The 18,300-nt window shown below is 43.8% G+C and overlaps 1 protein-coding gene across 1 annotated transcript; it reads left to right on the top strand.

Moving 5' to 3' along the window:
• The first annotated feature begins 769 nt into the window (after positions 1-769).
• Positions 770-14,898, top strand: LOC149330972 (uncharacterized). Its single transcript, XM_089559522.1, has 6 exons — positions 770-880; positions 2,464-2,621; positions 3,554-3,627; positions 6,673-6,756; positions 7,779-8,015; positions 14,756-14,898. The coding sequence occupies exons 1-6, from the start codon at positions 770-772 to the stop codon at positions 14,896-14,898; spliced, it is 807 nt and encodes a 268-aa protein (XP_089415648.1).
• Positions 14,899-18,300: the final 3,402 nt, after the last annotated feature.

Here is an 18,300-nt window from a genome sequence, read left to right as displayed (position 1 = left end):
ATATTTCACGAGGACAATGTTACCGGTCATTGTATATATGCGGTTAGCTTATTAACGTAGGTGAATTCGCTGTTTTCAACCTTAACATTCCCGCACTAACAACATCTAATCCAAAGTGTATCCATCAAATGCAAAACAAATCATTGGGTTATGATCATGGCGGAAATGATGCAATTTAATGCCGTGGATTTAATCCTCCGCGGCAGTGGCTCAGTGGTTACGGCGCTCAGCTGCTGACCTGAAAGACGCGGGTTCGATAGTTGCCACGGCGGTCGAATTTCGATGGAGGCGAAATTCTAGAGGCTTGTGTACTGTGCGGAACACAGGTTTTTACGTATCGGAATACTGTATAAAGAAAATTTCAGCTCATTGACAAATCTAAACAAAAAGTTTTCACCGCTCGTATCCGCATTCTCATGCAGAACAGAACTGGCCAACATTTGCAGAAACGTTTAGATAGTATTAGAGGTTGATAAACAACAATTAGGAAACGACAGCTGCAGCTACGGTCAAAGCACAAATTCGGATGTCAAGAGCCATGCCATTTATGGATTTCAGCAACGGAGCGGAAATGGCTTAAGCTTATGGCAGCACAGGACTGATGGGATCGTTGTGCTCCGGTAGAAACTCAGGCCAACAATCTCATAACTTGCGCCGGTATGTACTGGCCGACGTACATAAGAATCTTTCTGAACGGGCTTAAAAGGAAGCCTCCAGTACGGCAGCACTCCGTGGTCGAGTAGTCGAGCCGCAGGTATATATTCCAATAATGTTGCCTCTAGCGGTGTTTGTTTTAGCTCTAAAAATATCGCTGTCGGCTGGTGCAACAAACTATCCGGAACTACGAAGTGACCTCCAGCAATACCAAGATACGAGCCAGGTAAGATACGTCTAAATTACTTCGTACCCTTTCACAAGCGAGATGCTCAGTAAAGTTCGATGACACACGATCTAAATAGAGCCGCGCAGGCAAAAGATCCGATCACTGATTTTTGCTAGATGCATTTTTAGAATAATCTGTGCAAGCGAAGACTAAACCACGGCGCAGATGCTGCAGATTTCATCTAAAAACATAAAAACAGAACCAAGCAAACAATCGTCGCTTCACGCGAACTTCAAAATCGGACTACAATTTGTGTATTTGGGCCCAAACGCCAACCTTCCATCTGCTTAAAGGTGCACTGAAGAGGAATCTGAACTCATCTTTTTGCCGCGGGAACCCGATCTACACGTTTTGAGCATTCTTAGAAACTTCGATTTATGGCCCTGCGTGGCCGAATTTCCCCAATTAAATTGAATTACCGTCCGGCTCTCGCCTTTTTTTTTCGAATTCTCTTCCGTACGGTGGGCGGAGTCGACCAACGCGTGGAGTGCCTTTCAGCCAGCTCCGTGGAGGCTTTGCTTTCGCTTTATTTTGTATTTTAGGTTTCTGTGAACAAATAGTTTCATTCGCAGACAATATAGCCGCAAAATAAGCCCGCAGAAATAAAAATACGCACGGACTATTTGCTTCTACGGACTACTACGTATTACTCCACCGATGGCAGAGCGGCAAGCCGCCACGGGACTGAGTGAAAGGCACTCCACGCGTTCGTCGACTCCACCCACCGTACGGGGAAGAATTTAAAAAAAAAGGCGGGAGCCGGACGTTAATTCGATTTAATTAGGGAAATCGACCACACAAGGCAATAAATCGAGGTTTCTAAGAATACTCGGAAACGTGCAGATTGAGTTCCCGCGGCAAAAAGACGAGTTCAGATTCCTCTTCACTGCACCTTTAATTAGGGAAATCGACCACACAAGGCAATAAATCGAGGTTTCTAAGAATACTCAGAAACGTGCAGATTGAGTTCCCGCGGCAAAAAGACGAGTTCAGATTCCTCTTCACTGCACCTTTAAGTCTTTTTAAACGTGCCATATTGTCTGAACCTGCACTGCAGAAGTAAAAAGCTAATAATAATTAATAATAAAGTGGTTTTAGAGGAAAACGAAATGACGCAGTATCTGTCTCACATATCACGGTGGACACCTGAACCGCGCCGTATGGGATGGGATAAGGGAGGGAGTGAAAGAAGAGACAGAGAAAGAGGTGCCGTAGTGGAGGCCTCCGGAGTAATTTCGACCACCTGGGAACCTTTAACGTGCACTGACATCGCACAGCACGCGGGTGCCTTTCGCCGCCGCGGTCGGGTTCGAACACGGGAACTCCGGCTCAGTAGCCGAACGCTGTAACCCCTGAGCCACTGGGGCGGGTAGTAAAGAGCTCTCTAGTGAAGCTTGGGGTAAAACATTATCTAGTAGCTTTTTCACGTTTCGGAAAGAACGGTGCAGTCGTACATATCATACAAGCAACTTTCTCGTACGTCGAACAGATATTATGCCGAACTCGCTCTCTTGTACTGTCCGGCGCTTTTTCTCTCAAACTTTTTCGTTTCATATTTTCTGCTATATTTGCCACCGCAGTGCTATCCTGACGTCGGAGAGTGGGTCCTCGTCTACAGAAACTACTACTACGATAAACATTTGGGCGGAGCACAGAAATGCGTTAAGTATGAAAGATTCGGAGAGTACGAAAACTTCACTACGCCTTGCATCCTCCTTTTTGGGACAAATGGATCAGCGTAAGAGCCTTCACAGCTTATCTTTAGAAGGTGCGATTTGCTTTCGTGGCCGATTTTCTAAACAGTTCGGTTCCTGCTCCTGGATGATGACATACACGTCAGTTTTCATTCAGGGTTCTTGTGCAGGAAGCCCTTGGTACTTTGTATCGTTTTTGTTCATCACTCTTCGACTTATTTCGTGCATTTGCGTGAGATACAAACTTTAGAAATCACTTTTGCACAGTTTCTACTTAAAAAGCCGCCAGGAAATTTAAAAGAACAGCAACTTTGGGGAAGTTTCTAAAAAGTCAGTCACTGCGTTCTTTTGCCGCTAATTTGAGAAATGGACGGCACTTTCTACCAAAGTGAAATCCGCGCAAGGCAGGAGCCAAGGTTTGCTTCAGCGTACGATATTTCCAAACCACGCAGAAAGAGATAATGTGGTTTTAACCGGGAAAAATTCTGCTTAAGTTAAATGCATGGTCTGCTTGTCTAAACAAATTATGCCATAAATAGTTCTGAGCTCATTCGTATAAAAAGGTTTGGAATTTCTATGTAGTGCTGCCAATGAACGGTGTTGGTTTTTCATGTTGGATTTCATTAGCGCGCTGCTCAGGATTAAAAACACCGGAGAATGTAAGGGCAGTTATATTTACTGGTAGTTCCGTCATAGTACACAGAAATGTCTTTCTGTCACGCTTAGTCCACATGGCAGTGAGACATAAGTGCACTAAAGATGACTTTTACACTGAATAATTCTTATGTGTAACACAAAAAGTATTAATATTCTCTTCGAATCCAGCTGCGTAGACTGGCTTAATGCATGAGTTAGCCAATCACTATCAAAGTGATCAGTTCATTACCGGCGCCTCTCTAGAATCTGAGTACTAGCTGACAACCGTGAAATGTTTCTTTCAAATGAAGCATAATGTTGCTCCGCTTGCTTACTGCAGCACTGGAAAGGTGACTCTCAGTTCGTCGCCATGCTACACAGCAAAAAACAAGAAGTCATTTATGCCAGAGGACGGTAAGTAGGCGAGCACGTCGAGCTAGTGGCGCCTGCTGTGTCTCAATCTGCGAACAATACTCCTTCTCTATCAGTCTAATGGGGCCGCTATCATGAAAGCAGTTGCTCACAAAAATTCAGATTATAGAATAGCCACAGGGCTAAAATGAAAAGCTACCCAGCTTTGCCAGATTCAGGGCAGCTGATGAAGGCACTGTCAAAGTCCTCAACTGCAACCAACTGTCCGCGTCAACTCAACTGTCCGCGTCAGCGTCTCCCTTCACTTCGCTCTAAGATTACCTTGAAGACGTATAGACAAAGATTTTACTCACGACGGCTAGCAAAAAGAAGGTGAGCTCGAAATGAACAGTTGAAAGCGAGAACGAACAGGTGGGAAGGAAGAGATAGAGTTGTTCATTTGTAAAAATGTTAAGCTTCTTGTGTGCGAGGTACCAGTGAAAGGTAATTGATTCAAGGTAACCATCGCCTTTTTTTAGTTTCTAATTTTAGCAAAGATTTTCGTTACTCACAAGAGACATTTGCTGAAATTCCTATGAGATTTCAAGGAAAAGTAGGCGAGAATTTGAAAGTATATAGGTCAATATTAACCAGAGGCATTTCATCTTGAGCTGAAGTATTGCCCGCCGTCTCCGGCGAATGGAGCCAGTTCTCTAGCAATATAGAAACTCCGTAAATGGTAATAGAAAGAAATTAATCTATACAGACCGAGAAATGCCGCAATGAATCTCAGTTTTCTTTTTCGCAATAGAGCACAGGTTAATTCTTTTAATTTTAGGCGAGTATGCTTGGTGCACTTCAGTGGTTGTTGCCAGCAAGATTCAGTCTAATAAAGCCAACAATCTCGATGCTTTCTTTTGAAATATCAGTTTTCTGGAGGTACTTTTATGTTCCTGCGTAGGTTAACACGTGCTTCTCCAAACATATTTTTTTTCTCTTCCGTCGCATTCAAAAATTGTTCTAAATTTACTTCCACTTAAGGCAGAGACACAGAGACATGAGAGAGGCCTTTGCCCTCTAGTGGGCCTAGTCAGGCTGATGAAGACAGTTTCATTGTAACAATGCATCAGAAATGTTTTGTGACATTACATCTGATAGAGAAAGTACCCCAGTAAGTGTTTGCAAGGGCGTTAAACCTATGGAATGTTCTTTTTCGAACAACTGAGTATTCTTAGAATAAACGATGATTACCCAGGAGCGTGGACTGCTTTCTCCGTTTTGGCATCTCCTATCGAAACATTTACCCGTCGCTTTCATTATTGGTCCGGATGGAACCAGAGAATATTGCTAGGGCTTCCTTCATAAGGATGACCATATGCATTTTGGTTTTTCATGCTTAGCAATTATCGTATTACTCTTTGACAATTGTAATGCTTTTAATTGTCCTCGATGATTATTCTTATGCCATCTTAACTTGCTCAAAAAGAGGACATGTGCCCAGTCTTTTCCCTTCTGCTCTTGCATTCATTCGCCAATTAATATGCCCGATGTAATCTAACGTTAATGAGCGTGAATTTCCGTCAAAGAACAACCTTAAAAGTTTTGAGCTCGTTTTAAGTTTCTCTGCGGGCATTCTTTGCAAAGTTACCTTGCATTATGAATTAAACTAGAGAACTAATTATTTGCCCTTAACTCTCACGAGAATATAATTATGTTAGATTAAGAATTACAGTGCGCAGAAATATAATCTAATTACTTGAACATTACTCTCCAAAGTTTCCACCAATGCAAAAAGTATTCTGATCATATCAGGAGCGAGACTTGGAAATTTCTTACTTCAGTGCAATCCAGGAGCACCTCAGCTTCAATGTGCGCGTCGAAAATTGCGGCCTGCTGTGAAGAAAAAGCGCCCTGAGCAATGCTCAATAAGTGCTCTGACCATGCAGTTCAGGCGAATTGATTTTTGTAAAGTGAAAAGGAGTTCAGAGCTTTGGGTGCCACCCAAGAATCGTGAAATCGCATGAGGTGTGTGTGCTTGTTTTGGAGGCGCTCGTGCGGTCCTGCATTATGCCTATGTTAATAAATCTGCAGTGGAAGTTAGCAAAAAGCAATTGAAGGATTGGTGGCTGAAAAGCAGAGATGTGACATAAGGTTAGAAGTGTAGGAAACCGTTGGTAAAGAAGATGGCGAATCGTAATGATAATTGACAACACAGTTGAAAAAAAAAAAATAAAGGAAGAAAAGCTGAGCATGGTGACAATAGCCACCACCCCGTTTCAAAGGGGGCCCTCCTATCCATCCATCCATAAATCCATCCATCCATCCATACGAACTGACAGAAGGTGCACGTAGCCCTCCTTTCTTTTTAGACGGCGCCAACGTGGCGGCTCAAACCTTCAGACTCGAGCAACGAGATACCATAGCTTTGCCCACACAAAGGGCAGCGGTGTATTTTTAATAAAATCGTTTCGACAGTAATGAATTACTTGTTCTGCTCAATTAGTGTACCAAAGTAATTAATTACCTCACTAAATTACAAGAGCAACAGAATAATTCCTTGCATAATAATGAACTCAGAAACACACTAAATTATTGTAGCTAACAATTGTTTAATTATTACCATGTCTGTTTCCGGGCAGTAACTCACTCGCACCAAAATGAAATTTCTCTATGCGTTTTCCACAGTGTACAGTAGTTAAGACGATGTCGCGTTTTGAAGTTGGTACTATTTAAGATTTTTCTGCGCTGATATAAATTCTGTAGATAATAGGATGAAGGATACTTCATCTGGGGAAGTTGGTGATGGGGAAGTTGGTGATCCGTTATCAAGAAAAAATTGTAGCACAGACAATTAAAACAAGGTTAAGACAAGAGAACGCCGGACAATTGCATAAGAACAGCTTGCGCTGCGTCCTCTAGGACTTAATCCTTGCTGCTTTCGGTCAGCGGTGATGATTGACAGAAAGCGGGGGCAAATTCACATTTAGAAAATAACTATCGCATTTTGCAACAAATGACAATTCTTTGGAATTAATGCAATACCCTGAATTCTTATTTTCTAAGTTACGCTGTCTTCAGAAGATGCATTACTATTTGGACTACTTTCAGACAATGTCCCGGCAATGGAAATCCACACTATATACATGAACTGCGCATCTTGCTTTGTAGCCCGCCATCCTTACGCTTCAAACGGTAAGTTCACGAAAATTTCTTAAAGACATTGCTCAGGCAAAGGACAGCTACCCGACTAAGATATTTTCATGAGGATGGCGTAAGACAGAAGAATGTTGAGACCTTACTCGTAAAATTCCAGACCTTACTTGTAAAATTCAAATGGTTTTGTTAGTATCGAGTATGATGTCTTGTTTTATTCCCTATACCGCTCGTGCACTGTGTTTTTGTCAGCTGTGAGAAGCAGATTAATGTTTTTCGTGTTCTCGAACTAACATTTGTGAATAGCTAGTAGAAAGCAAAAAAAAAAATGGCTGAGGCTTAGCTAAGGTTAAGCCTAGTCAGATGCGAAGCATATTGATGGCTAGGCTTGGTAATACGTGGCTTTCCTTGGTTGAATACTTGGTCATTTTAATACAACCACTAGAAGCCTTCGTCCTGGGGGAAGACAACGGCATGGCTACAGTGGAACGCCGACTAACCTCGAGACGCGCGTTGGGTGCGCGCCTGGATTGCCACGGAAGCCGCGCCTGCCTGGCCGGTGGAGCGAGCGTTTCACCTACACCGAGTGTGAACGCGCGTTCGAAATGCGCAGGAATGCCGCTCGACGACATTCCGGCGTCTGTGCGATAGCATCGTTCTCTCTCTCACAGCGCGTGACGGCGATCTGTCGTGACGTCATCGTGTCACGTGGTGTGGCATCATCGTGTCGCGTAATTTGGAGACGCACAACCACAGCGACGGCGCGAGGTGGGCCCCCGTTTCTCCACTGTCGTGACGTCATTGTGTCACGTGGTGTGACGTCATGTATCACGTGATTTGGAGGCGCATAACCACGGTGAAGGGCTGAAGTGGTAGCTAAAGTAGTATGCTTCGCATAAAAAAACTAATGCAAGATACAGCATAGTTCATTTACTAGTCATTACATCGTCATCAAATTCTTCTAACAAAGTGACTAGGAAGAGCTCTATGTAATGCTCCCATCTATCAATGGATACTACCGCACTGACTGACGAATTCTATTTTGCTTTTTCCGAACACAGGTAACGGCTGCACCTTGTGGCGGCGTTCCGATGTTCTGAATAACCCAGATGATTGCTGCGAATTTATCTACGACGAAAACTGCGGCTCGTCGCCAAAGTACCCCATGTACAGCTCCGAGTGCACCTGGAATACGCCTACGATTTCGCCGTCGATGAATCAATCATCAGCCAATATACAAACAAATTCTTCATCAACCAGTCCCCCAACAGATACTTCAACGACGAATCCGTCAACAAGTTCACGAAAGAATCATCAAAGATCGACACCGGCTTCTGGGGAGTTTCCTCTGATAAATTCCTTACTTCCCCTTTGAAACAATAAGGTGAAACAGATGCGCCTACGGCGGGCTATCAAAGCCGTTCTCCTGGATTAAAGAATATCACAGTAGGAAAAATGACCTTCTTTAATATTAAGCAAACAAGAGAGGGGGGGATGAGGGGCTCGTTATAAATATGAGAGAAGCCAGCAGCCACAGAAACCAAGGGACACGAGGGATTTTTAATTAATTTGTTTATTTTGTGCTGTTGTTCGATTAAGAATATTACTGAATATGTTACCGCTTAAAGCTAATTGATTAGAAATGCAGAAGCTTTAAGCGGTAACATATTCAGTAATATTCTTAATCGAACAACAGCACAAAATAAACAAATTAATTAAAAATCCCTCGTGTCCCTTGGTTTCTGTTGCTGCTGGCTTCTCTCTTCTTTAATATTGTCTGCGATACCGTACTCCCAGAAAAAGTGTCCTGTATAACAATGCCTCTGCTGCCTGTCGGTCAAATGTTTCACTTGTAGATTTCTGTGGCAATAAAGTGAGGCCGAGAAATAAGAACATTGAAATTTTTTGGAGCAGGCATCATTATGTTACGCCCTTCAATACGCAGCATGAATTGCGCAGAGCTTCCGTTCTACATATACGGCATGATCTGAAACGCCTCGCAACCGCTCTAGAAGCTAATAGGCGCATCCTTCTGTCTTTCCTTAGCATACAGGCCGTCAATCAATCAATCAATCAATCAGGTTTATTTTCACATCAAGGATGTGGGGAGCGGGGACAAAAAGCCTATAGAGGCTTGACGGAGGTCCCCGCCCCCTACAGCAACTACATTGTGCACAAAAACTCACAATCACACAACGGTACATTATATGTTGTGCCTGTGACATATTTAAAATAAAAGCACATTGTATCGAAAATGAACACGTTCAGGGCATCAAAAAACACATAACCATCAAACATATCACGTAAAGAGGGAAGGCATAAAAGCAGGCTGAGTTAGTACACTAAAGAAAGAAACTATATGCTGTTACTCTTCACTAATGACAGTTTTTCACAAATTGTTTAAAATGGACGGGATATTGTAGGACAGCATTTGTCTGCCGTAGTTAGTTCGCGTTCGCGGTAAATACCAGTTGTCTCCGATGCGCGTATTGTAGGGGCGTTCTCTGCATGTTAGTCTAGACAAATAAGCGAGGAATGCAGTTCCTTGATTAATATTTGATGTGTACTTTTTGCGCAGCAGGACAGAGTACAATTGCACAATAGGTACAATGTGTAATGCCTCAAAGACAGGTTTGGTGTGTGCATCATTTGGAATGTTGTTAATTGCACGAACTGCTTTTTTCTGTAGTACATGGAGTTTTGTAATATTGGAGACAGTGGTTGTACCCCAGACTAAGAAACAATAAGTTATAACACCGGTGAACAAAGAGTCGTACAAAAGTTTTTTTATGCATTGTGGTCTGTCCTGTCCTTAGGTCTGTCCTTAGCATACAGGCCGCTTTTGGATGAGTGGTGTTCTTAAGTGGTACTAAACGAAGAAACTCAGCTGACAAGCAAACTTTACAAATTCCACTGAAAGAGGCTGTGAATGGGGCCAACCTTATTCCTTAACTATCACATAACATCACAAATGCGAAGGTTTTTTTCCCACCACAAGACACCGAATAAAAGCGATATTTACTCCTCGAAAACGTCTAACGAGAAGAGGCAAATGATGTCCTTTAATTAAAGTGACCATAAAAAAAAATAAAAGCCTGAGGCTGTGCTGAGGCTGGGGCTGTAAAAGGCTGAGACTGTACTCGGTGAAAACGGGGTGTCATAGGCTAGAAGAAAATTGATGTGTCGCACTATGAACATCTTCCACAAGAAAATCGCCTTTATGCTACACCGCCGCTCGCTACCCATCGGTTGTAAGGTAGTTCCTTTCAATGAAGCGAATCTTAATCAAATCTAGTTTTTATGTTTGCGTAGGTACGTGAAAGGGCTGTGGGAAGAAGCTGCCCTTTGGCAGCTTGACTGGCCCACTAACCCAGTCGTTTGAACAGCAGCGGGTATACCGTATTGTGCGTCTTTGTCGTAAAGACTTTCAAAATTTTTCTTACCTCAACCGCTGGCTCGTTTGCGGTGAAACTGCACACAGAGCTTGCGTATTATGGTAACTTTTGTATCGTAGCAAGTTTTACAACGGTACTTACTTAGTTAAGCCATGCATGATGCAAAAGCATAATCGTCTGCGTCGAGATCGGCGTACCGAAACCCAAAACACCGAGGGTGCGTTCCAATTCTCTAGACGTCCGACAAGACGTCTAGTGTGACGTCTAGGAAGCCGTCTACATGTCTACATATTGGAACGTGTCTACTTCACGCGCCACCTTGCGGCATATAAACTGAACTAACATTTGCACTCCTATGTTCTTAAAAATTCTTAATAAAACAAGTTAAAACCGCGCTGTTAGTAGTTTGCTAGTTCTTATTTTATTTTATTTTTTCTGCAATAATGGTGCGTTCATCGCTACCGCTTCAGCATACGATCTCACCTGCATAGCAGACGATCTCACCCGCACGATTTCCTCTCGCTCGATTCACAAATATAATCGTAGGTCCACAAAGACGGCTTTATTTGCCACCAGTTCCTATAAAAATCAACTTAACGGAATGACTGACACTTGAAAGATGGTGCGTCTCCGGGCTCCAGTGCCCGCCAAGAGCACGGCTCACTCAGCTCTGACTGCACCAACTGCTCCGCCATCTTTAGACAGGAAGTTAGCCTGCATCGATGTGGACTTCGGCGAAGCAGTCTTGCTGGACGGCTTCGTGAAAATTGGAACGAGTCTCAAAATGGCCGCTGTCCGGCAAGACGTCTAAGTAGACGTCTACTTGGGAGTATTGGAACGCACCCCGAGTTTTTGCTGAAGGGCAGCAGTGGCGCCATCTGTCTGCCACAACGAAATTAAACAAGAAAAACACAGCTCAGGACTTCGCGACGTCGTTCTCCGACGAGCCACGAAAGCAGACGATATAAGCTGAATTGGATAAAGGCATTGGACGAAAAAAAGACGTCAAACAATATTCTTTTAACGGCACAGCCTCGTTAAAAAGGTTGTTTCTGGCATTTTTTTCCCGCTCAGTTGGCCGAAAATGTTCGAAGCGCTTCAGTTCTTGCAACGCTCGCCTTGGCGCCTTGTGACGCTTTCCACTGCAGAAGACAGATGGCGCTACTGCCGCCCTTCACCAAAAATTCGGTGTTTTGGGTTTCGGTACGCCGATCTCGACGCAGACGATTACGCTTTTGCATCATGCACGGCTCAACTAAGTAAGTACCGTTGTAAAACTTGCTACGATACAAAAGTTACCATAATACGCAAGCTCTGTGTGCAGTTTCACCGCAAACGAGCGAGCGGTTGAGGTAAGAAAAATTTTCAGTCTTTCCGATAAAAACGCACAATACGGTATAATAGGAATAAAGATTACACAAGGTAGCACACATTCCAGGAATTCCAGGAAAATCACAGTAGTTCACAAAATACACATTACGCTACTATATATCACACATCGAATAATGCAGACACTGAATTTGGCGACAAGAGAGAGCATACATACCCTTGTCATTCATTAGGTAATTGTTTAACACTGAAGGTAGCGTATAGTTTGGTTTATTGGTTTGTTGGGGTTTAACGTCCAAAAGCAACTCGGGCTATGAGGGACGCCGTAATGAAGGGCTCCGGAAATTCGACCACCTGGGGTTCTTTAACGTGCACTGACATCGCACGGTACACGGGCCTCTAGAATTTTTCCTCCATCGAAATTCGCCCGCCGAGGCCTGGATCGAACCCGCGTCTTTCGGGCCAGCAGCCGACCGCCGTAACAACTGAGCCACTGCGGCGGGTGAAGGTAGCGATTAGCACAGCGATTTACCGAAACTGAGGCAAATCGTAGGCATAACCAATTCTTCTGGAGATCGTGTTTGATAATGCCATGAAGTTATTCTAAGTACAGAGACACTAAAGAAAGCGTGCTATGTATAACCTTTCTTTATCACCACCCACAGACCATAACAGTATCCGGGCTGACGCTAGTATGCTAATCTTTCTTTGGAAGTGGTACTTTCTAGCAACTCCAATCTCTTTGCCTATTTTCGCATTTTCTGGGCAACACGTAGCTGTGAGTTCGGCCAGAACTGCACTTAGTGCTGTGTACATCTGGTGATATCTAATATTAACTTACAGTTACTCATGCTCAATAACCTCCCGTGAAATTATGCTTTACGCAGGAGCGCGTCATCGGAAGTTACGAACATTTTGTATCCTTTAATAGCATTGCACAGACAGATCGCATACCACTTTAAATATATTCATTCAGTCGTGTACTCGATACGCTCATGTGGTTACTTTTGACTAGCTTCTAGTATTTTCCGCGTCAAGACCTACTCTTTACCCATTCCCAATGACCATGTAAACTAGCCGAGGATATCACTCCACGTCCCGTGGGTGAAAGGCGCTAGAACAAATATCATTTCTTCGCGGAAAAAAAAAAGGAACGAAATGTGGATGTACGTTTCTTTCGCTAAGGTACAAATAGCTGCACTGCATTGTACGACTCGTAAAAATTGCTGGGATCAAATAATCTCTGAACTTTACTTCGATTAAGCTTATCAGGGAATATCTCGTAACTATTCTTTCAAAATGAAGTGATAAGCATGACTGGCAATAGACGCAGTGCCTGTGTAAACACGAATGGTGGGAATGCTCATACCATGCGCTTTCTGCTTCACAGCACTGCTACACTTGGCTTAATTATTGCCGCGAATCTTTGTAGTATTTGTTTATTCATTCTTAAAAGCTGCCGGCACGCCGTTTTATCGCTTTGTTTGTGATGCAAGACGTGCTTAGATTTATCTCGATTGATCGCATGCAGGTGGAGCCGATTCCACGTTGTTCCAGAATGTTCTAGTAACTTTCAAAGCCTGATCTCGAAAGTTCGCTGCCAACTTTAACCCCTTACCGCATGGTGTATCATATATGATACACACCAAACTTCTTCTTCTCATACCGCAGAAACGAAGCTAAAAAATGGCTGAGTCTTAACTTGGTTAAGCCTGGAGAATGCGAAGCATCATCGTGTCGCGTAATTTGGAGGCGCATAACCACAGCGACGGCGCGAGGTGGGCCCCCGTTTCTCCACTGTCGTGACGTCATCGTGTCACGTGGTGTGACGTCATGTATCACGTGATTTGGAGGCGCACAACCACAGCGACGGCGCGAGGTGGGCCCCCGTTTCTCACCTGTCGTGACGTCATCGTGTCACGTGGTGTGACGTCATGTATCACGTGATTTGGAGGCGCATAACCACGGTGAAGGGCTGAAGTGGTAGCTAAAGTAGTATGCTTCGCATAAAAATTTATTCTGCATTTAGTGGGAATCTACATCATGTTTATCAACTACACCGGCGGTGGCTCTACTTCTCGAAGTTGTTTTGAACTTCTGTTTGCAAACGCGAGGACGCCGCGTCGCAAGTTGTGCGCACCAAGTTGGTAAGTGAATCCTATGTTTTTGTAATTCTCACACATACTTCCGTTTCAAAAAAATTATTAACGTAAAGAATGGCTCCTTCACTTCATCTGGGCACGTTTTGAATGTGCAAAACCTTTTCATTATGCCGTGAGGGCCACGTTTGGGCCTGTATCACATGTGATGCACTATGCAGTTAGGGGTAATTTTTGTGTGTGAAAACGCGTTGGAACTTTTTTGAGAGAAATATTAAATTTGTATTGTGATTTGCTTTATTTGCGTTTGCGCGACGGTGAAGAATTCTTTTTTCCATATTCCAGGCCATGGATGTCGGCACTTTTTAAAGGGTAAAACAAAACGTGGAGTCCGGCCCATTCTAGGTGATGGCGATAGAAGTAGCGATAGTGAGCTGTCAGACGACGACCAGGAAGAGATTTTTAAGGCGAAAGCCTTTAATGGCTTATACTGTTGTGACCAAGGCTTGTTAGCAAATTTGTCCGCGTTTCAGATTGGTAGAAATGGTCGTGATGTCACTGCGCGCGAATTTTGACGGGTGTCCACCGAAATATGCGAGACAGTTACAAATAAAATTTCCTTTTGTTCATTACGGTCCCTCTTCCTCTTTCTTCTTTCACTCCACTTCTTCTCTTCCTGTACGGTGCGGTTCAGGTGTTCACCGAGAGGACAAAGGATTACAGTGCCATTTGCTTTCCTCAAAAAGTGTTGCGTTCAAAGGGCAACGCATCATCCCGCCGGACATGATGCGCCGAACGGGTGTTCGCGTTCCGCTCCTAAAGGCAAAGGTTAAGCGTCATTAATTTACAGTTCATTAATGCACCAACAGAATGTCAACAATCGGGTAGCAGAATGCAGCACTCAGGCTTTCGCCTTTCACCAATTAAGTCGCTAAAGTTCCTCGTAATTTTTCCGACCCAGGCGCCGCCACTCCTGGCAGATGAGTCATCCGAAAGCGAGGACGATAGTGAAGATGAAGCTCCGCTGGCAGCATTGAGTACTCGAGACAGAAAAGGGCTTCTCAAATGCCCGCCGAAGTGGACAAAAGCCTGCCTTACTAGGGACCCAAAAGAAATAGAGTTCAATGGTAGCGCTGAGATGCCGTCAACTATCTCATACCTTGTCACACCCTCAAATTTCTTTGTCCTGTAGAAATTTTTGAGATCATTTGCCAGGAGTCATTTGCGAGGATCTGCTGGACTCGAGTTTGGGCTACTATCGGATCAAAATACGGTCCAAGAAGTGGTACCATCGGATCTTCTTTCACTTGATGGACCTGACCGTGGTGAATGCCTGGCTGCTGTGGCGAAGACAATGAAGTGCCAAAACTCCCCTTCTTGAATTCAAGTCTGCCGTCGCAGAAGGACTCTGCAAGGCAGGGAAGCCACACGAGCGAAAGCGCGCAGGGCGACCAAGGTTGGGAATTGAGACGCTCATCCCACCCAAAGAAGGGGGCTCCGCTCGTGCCGCTGCCTACTGCTGACGTCCGCCTGGACAAAACGGACCACATGCCTAATTGGCTTCACAAGCGAGCGCGCTGCCGGCTGCCCTCTTGCAACCGGCTCACAAATGTTTCATGCAAGAAGTGCAATGCTGCTCTCTGCTTCAACAGGGAGCGAAACTGCTTTGCTTTGTTCCATTAGCATAATCATCAGCATGAGAGGGGCACAGTCGATGACGTCACCTCACTGCAGGAGTTTCACTGTTAAAGTTGAAGAGATTTTCGTTTTTCTGCAATAAATTTTGTTATTTCACTTACTCTCTACATATTTGTCACTTTCTTTTTTTCTTCATATCCTATGTTTTTGTGTATATCCACAAAATATACCCGTAACTGCATGATGTATCATATGTGATAGGCGAGGAAAATACTGTTATAAATTGCAACTGCGTATTTTTTTTTAAAATAAAGCATGGCATGAGTGTTTCTGTTACAAATCCAGGCCAGTAAAATTTTTTTCCGTAAAAATAAAAATTCATGCGGTAAGGGGTTAAAAAGAGCACGGCCGAGAGCGGCCCGAATTGTGTTCGACGACCGCGGAGCTCGCCTGCTGCTGCGTCGCAGCCGAGTCACTCAGTTCTTTGCCGGCGCAAGTCAGCCCAAATAAAGAGTTTCGTTTAGAAGCCATTTTCGCCGTTTTCCTGCTCGCCGTACTGCAGTCAACATCACGTGAAATGTTGCTCCGGCGAGAGAAAGGGTGTTCAGCGCTCTCTCGGCCTGATTTACGTTAACGCATGCGTACGGCACAGTTCAAAAAGAGATGTCGCATCCTTTCCCCTTCCTTCCAAACACCTAGTGTGGATAACCTACCCCACTTTGCGGCTTGATGTTACGAGCCGGGATCTCAACAGGACGAACAATGTTGCTTGGATCTGCTTTCCTCATTCTGCAGCTGCTCAGAGCGATGGCTAACAACCCGTTTTATCCGGAACTTCGAACCGACCTTCAGAGTCACCAAGATATCAGTCACGTGAGCTTGGTGAAATAACTTCAACCCTCTCAAACAAATCTATCTGAGAGCTGCGCTCCAAACGCGAATAGGCCTATATGCGAGTGAAAAAGAGAGTAAGCTGTAAGAGAGTTTGCTGCAGGAAAGCTTACTCTTCTTTAACTCGTTTCTTTCCAGGGTGTATGTCTGCCTCATGACAACCAGCAGTGTTATGTAGGGATTGAGAGCAAACGCAGGTCTCTTGGGGCTAACATGTTTCGTAGTGACAGCTCGTGAAAATTTACCTTCGGAAAACACGCGAAATCTTAAAGACCAGACCACAGAAAATCTCTGGCTATTCTGTCGATAAAACAGACCGGGATTCCTAGAACCTTATTTGTGATGAGAAACCCTAGCCAGGTGTGGAAATGGCCTTTTGTCTGTACTCCGTGGTTTGTCTCTAAGGGACTAAACAGGAATAAACGCATTTGATTTGGTTTAACCTACTTCGAAAGGAAAACTTCTTTTGCGCCCACGATTTGAAAAATGCCTAAAATTCTTCACGTATTTTTTGAGTGTTTTAATACATACCCCTGCTTTCTATCATGCTGTTGATGTTCGGAGATAAGTATAAGCATAGAATGTATAAGAAAGTGGTATACGGCTGCTGCCATCAGAAAAAAAAAACGGCGTGATGTCTATCATATTTTAATTTTGTGTTTCAAATGTCTCACAACATCTGTCTGCATAAAATCTCACAACATAAGCGCCATGGTATGTAAGTCAATTACCAAATACGTTTCATTGCTCTATAGTTTCCTACAGCCGATCGCCAGCGACGCTGGTACAGAACTTCAAGCGAACTCTGCATATTATTGAACAAGGCTGTGGCTTTCTGCGTAAGCCGCAGGAAATACGCATGACTAGCTGACTGATGGCATAACCTGAAGCAAGCTTCAAAGATGTATTGGTTGCGTGGAACTGACGCCCGCAAATCATACCTATAAGTGCGCCATCATTATGAAACGATAATGTTCTGTTTATTCGTGCATTAAGAAGTGCCTCAGATGTACTACAGGCACTGTATTAAGCCCGAAATCCTACCTTTCAAAGTGACTTAGATATTTCTCAGAAGGCCCGAGGCTCCGAAAACCGTGAAAAATCCTTTTTTTCAGCGGAGCAATAGTAAAGAACACCGATATCTAAGGAGTCTTTTTTAATTTTTGAGAAGGCTGCATTTGGGCTACAAAAGGCGTCCGAGGCTTGATTTTCCATCAACTACGATTGCTGCGATTTCTTCAAAACATACTTGCATATTCAACCATAGAAAATGTTTCCTTTTATGAAGGCAGACGCAGGTACCTAGCCTATCAACAATATTGGGCTGTTCGTATCCCGCCAGGCAATAGAACACATCCTGAGAGCTTGATAAAATTTGCACAGTCATTTAGAAGAATAATGTAAAACGAATTTCATAGTAATGGAAGCCCAATAAATAGCATTGTTTCTGTACTGTGTGTTTCAAGAATATGGCCGACTTGTTGCCAACATGGAATGTAGTCTTGGAGAAGCGGACTATCCTTTTTCCTATCAACAAATCATCCATATGGCCCGAGTACCCAAAAACGAAGAAGAAAGCAGCACACTCCATGAAATTCCTGGCGAAAAATTTCACAGTGTGCATCTTTTGGACAATCGTTATTGTCGCCCGAGTTCTTTCTTTTCTTTTCTTTTGGCAAGTGCAGTGCTTTCCAGATGTTGGAGAGTGGACACTAATGTACAGAAACTACTACGCTGACGTCAGTTTAGGAGGAACGGAAAAATGCACCAAATTCGGCCGATACGGAGAATATGCTAACTTCAGTACGCCCGTTGTTTATACTTTTGGACAAAATGGATCAATGTAAGTATGTCGGCCGCTTAATCTAATTAATACTACTGCAATTTTGTTTCTTAATCTTTAAAGACGATCCCAAGCAGATACTCGGCATTATGTCAGAATCGTACGATTTCTTCCGCCATGCTTCAATATTTTCCGTTGGAGATCAAAATTTCGTAAACGCCTATGTTAAGCTTCCTGTGCGTTTTTCGGGACCGGTTCAGCTTCCTGCTAATGGCATATTTAGTTTATGTTTAGTTTATGGTGGTTTAACGTCCCAAAGTGGCTGAGGCTATGAGGGACAACGTAGTAACGGGCTCCGGAAATTCCGACCACCTGAGGTTCTTTAACGTGCAACTGACATTGCACACTAAACGGGCCTCTGGAATTTCGCCACCATAGAAATTCGACC

Source organism: Amblyomma mixtum, chromosome 9, assembly GCF_055824585.1.
Source record: "Amblyomma mixtum isolate Tamu chromosome 9, ASM5582458v1, whole genome shotgun sequence".
Lineage (NCBI taxonomy): Eukaryota > Metazoa > Arthropoda > Arachnida > Ixodida > Ixodidae > Amblyomma > Amblyomma mixtum.
The sequence above is the reverse complement of the archived record's forward strand: the minus strand, read 5'-3'. Positions and strand labels throughout refer to the sequence as shown.

What these genes read in the sequence shown, in the direction of transcription:
- LOC149330972 (XM_089559522.1), top strand. Translation starts at nt 770, where the DNA reads ATGTTGCCTCTAGCGGTGTTTGTTTTAGCTCTAAAAATATCGCTGTCG. An exon ending in GTCATTTATGCCAGAGGACG is followed by an intron (nt 3,628 to 6,672) that starts GTAAGTAGGCGA and finishes GACTACTTTCAG; the next exon opens with ACAATGTCCCGGCAATGGAA. An exon ending in AACGACGAATCCGTCAACAA is followed by an intron (nt 8,016 to 14,755) that starts GTTCACGAAAGA and finishes ATCATTTGCCAG; the next exon opens with GAGTCATTTGCGAGGATCTG.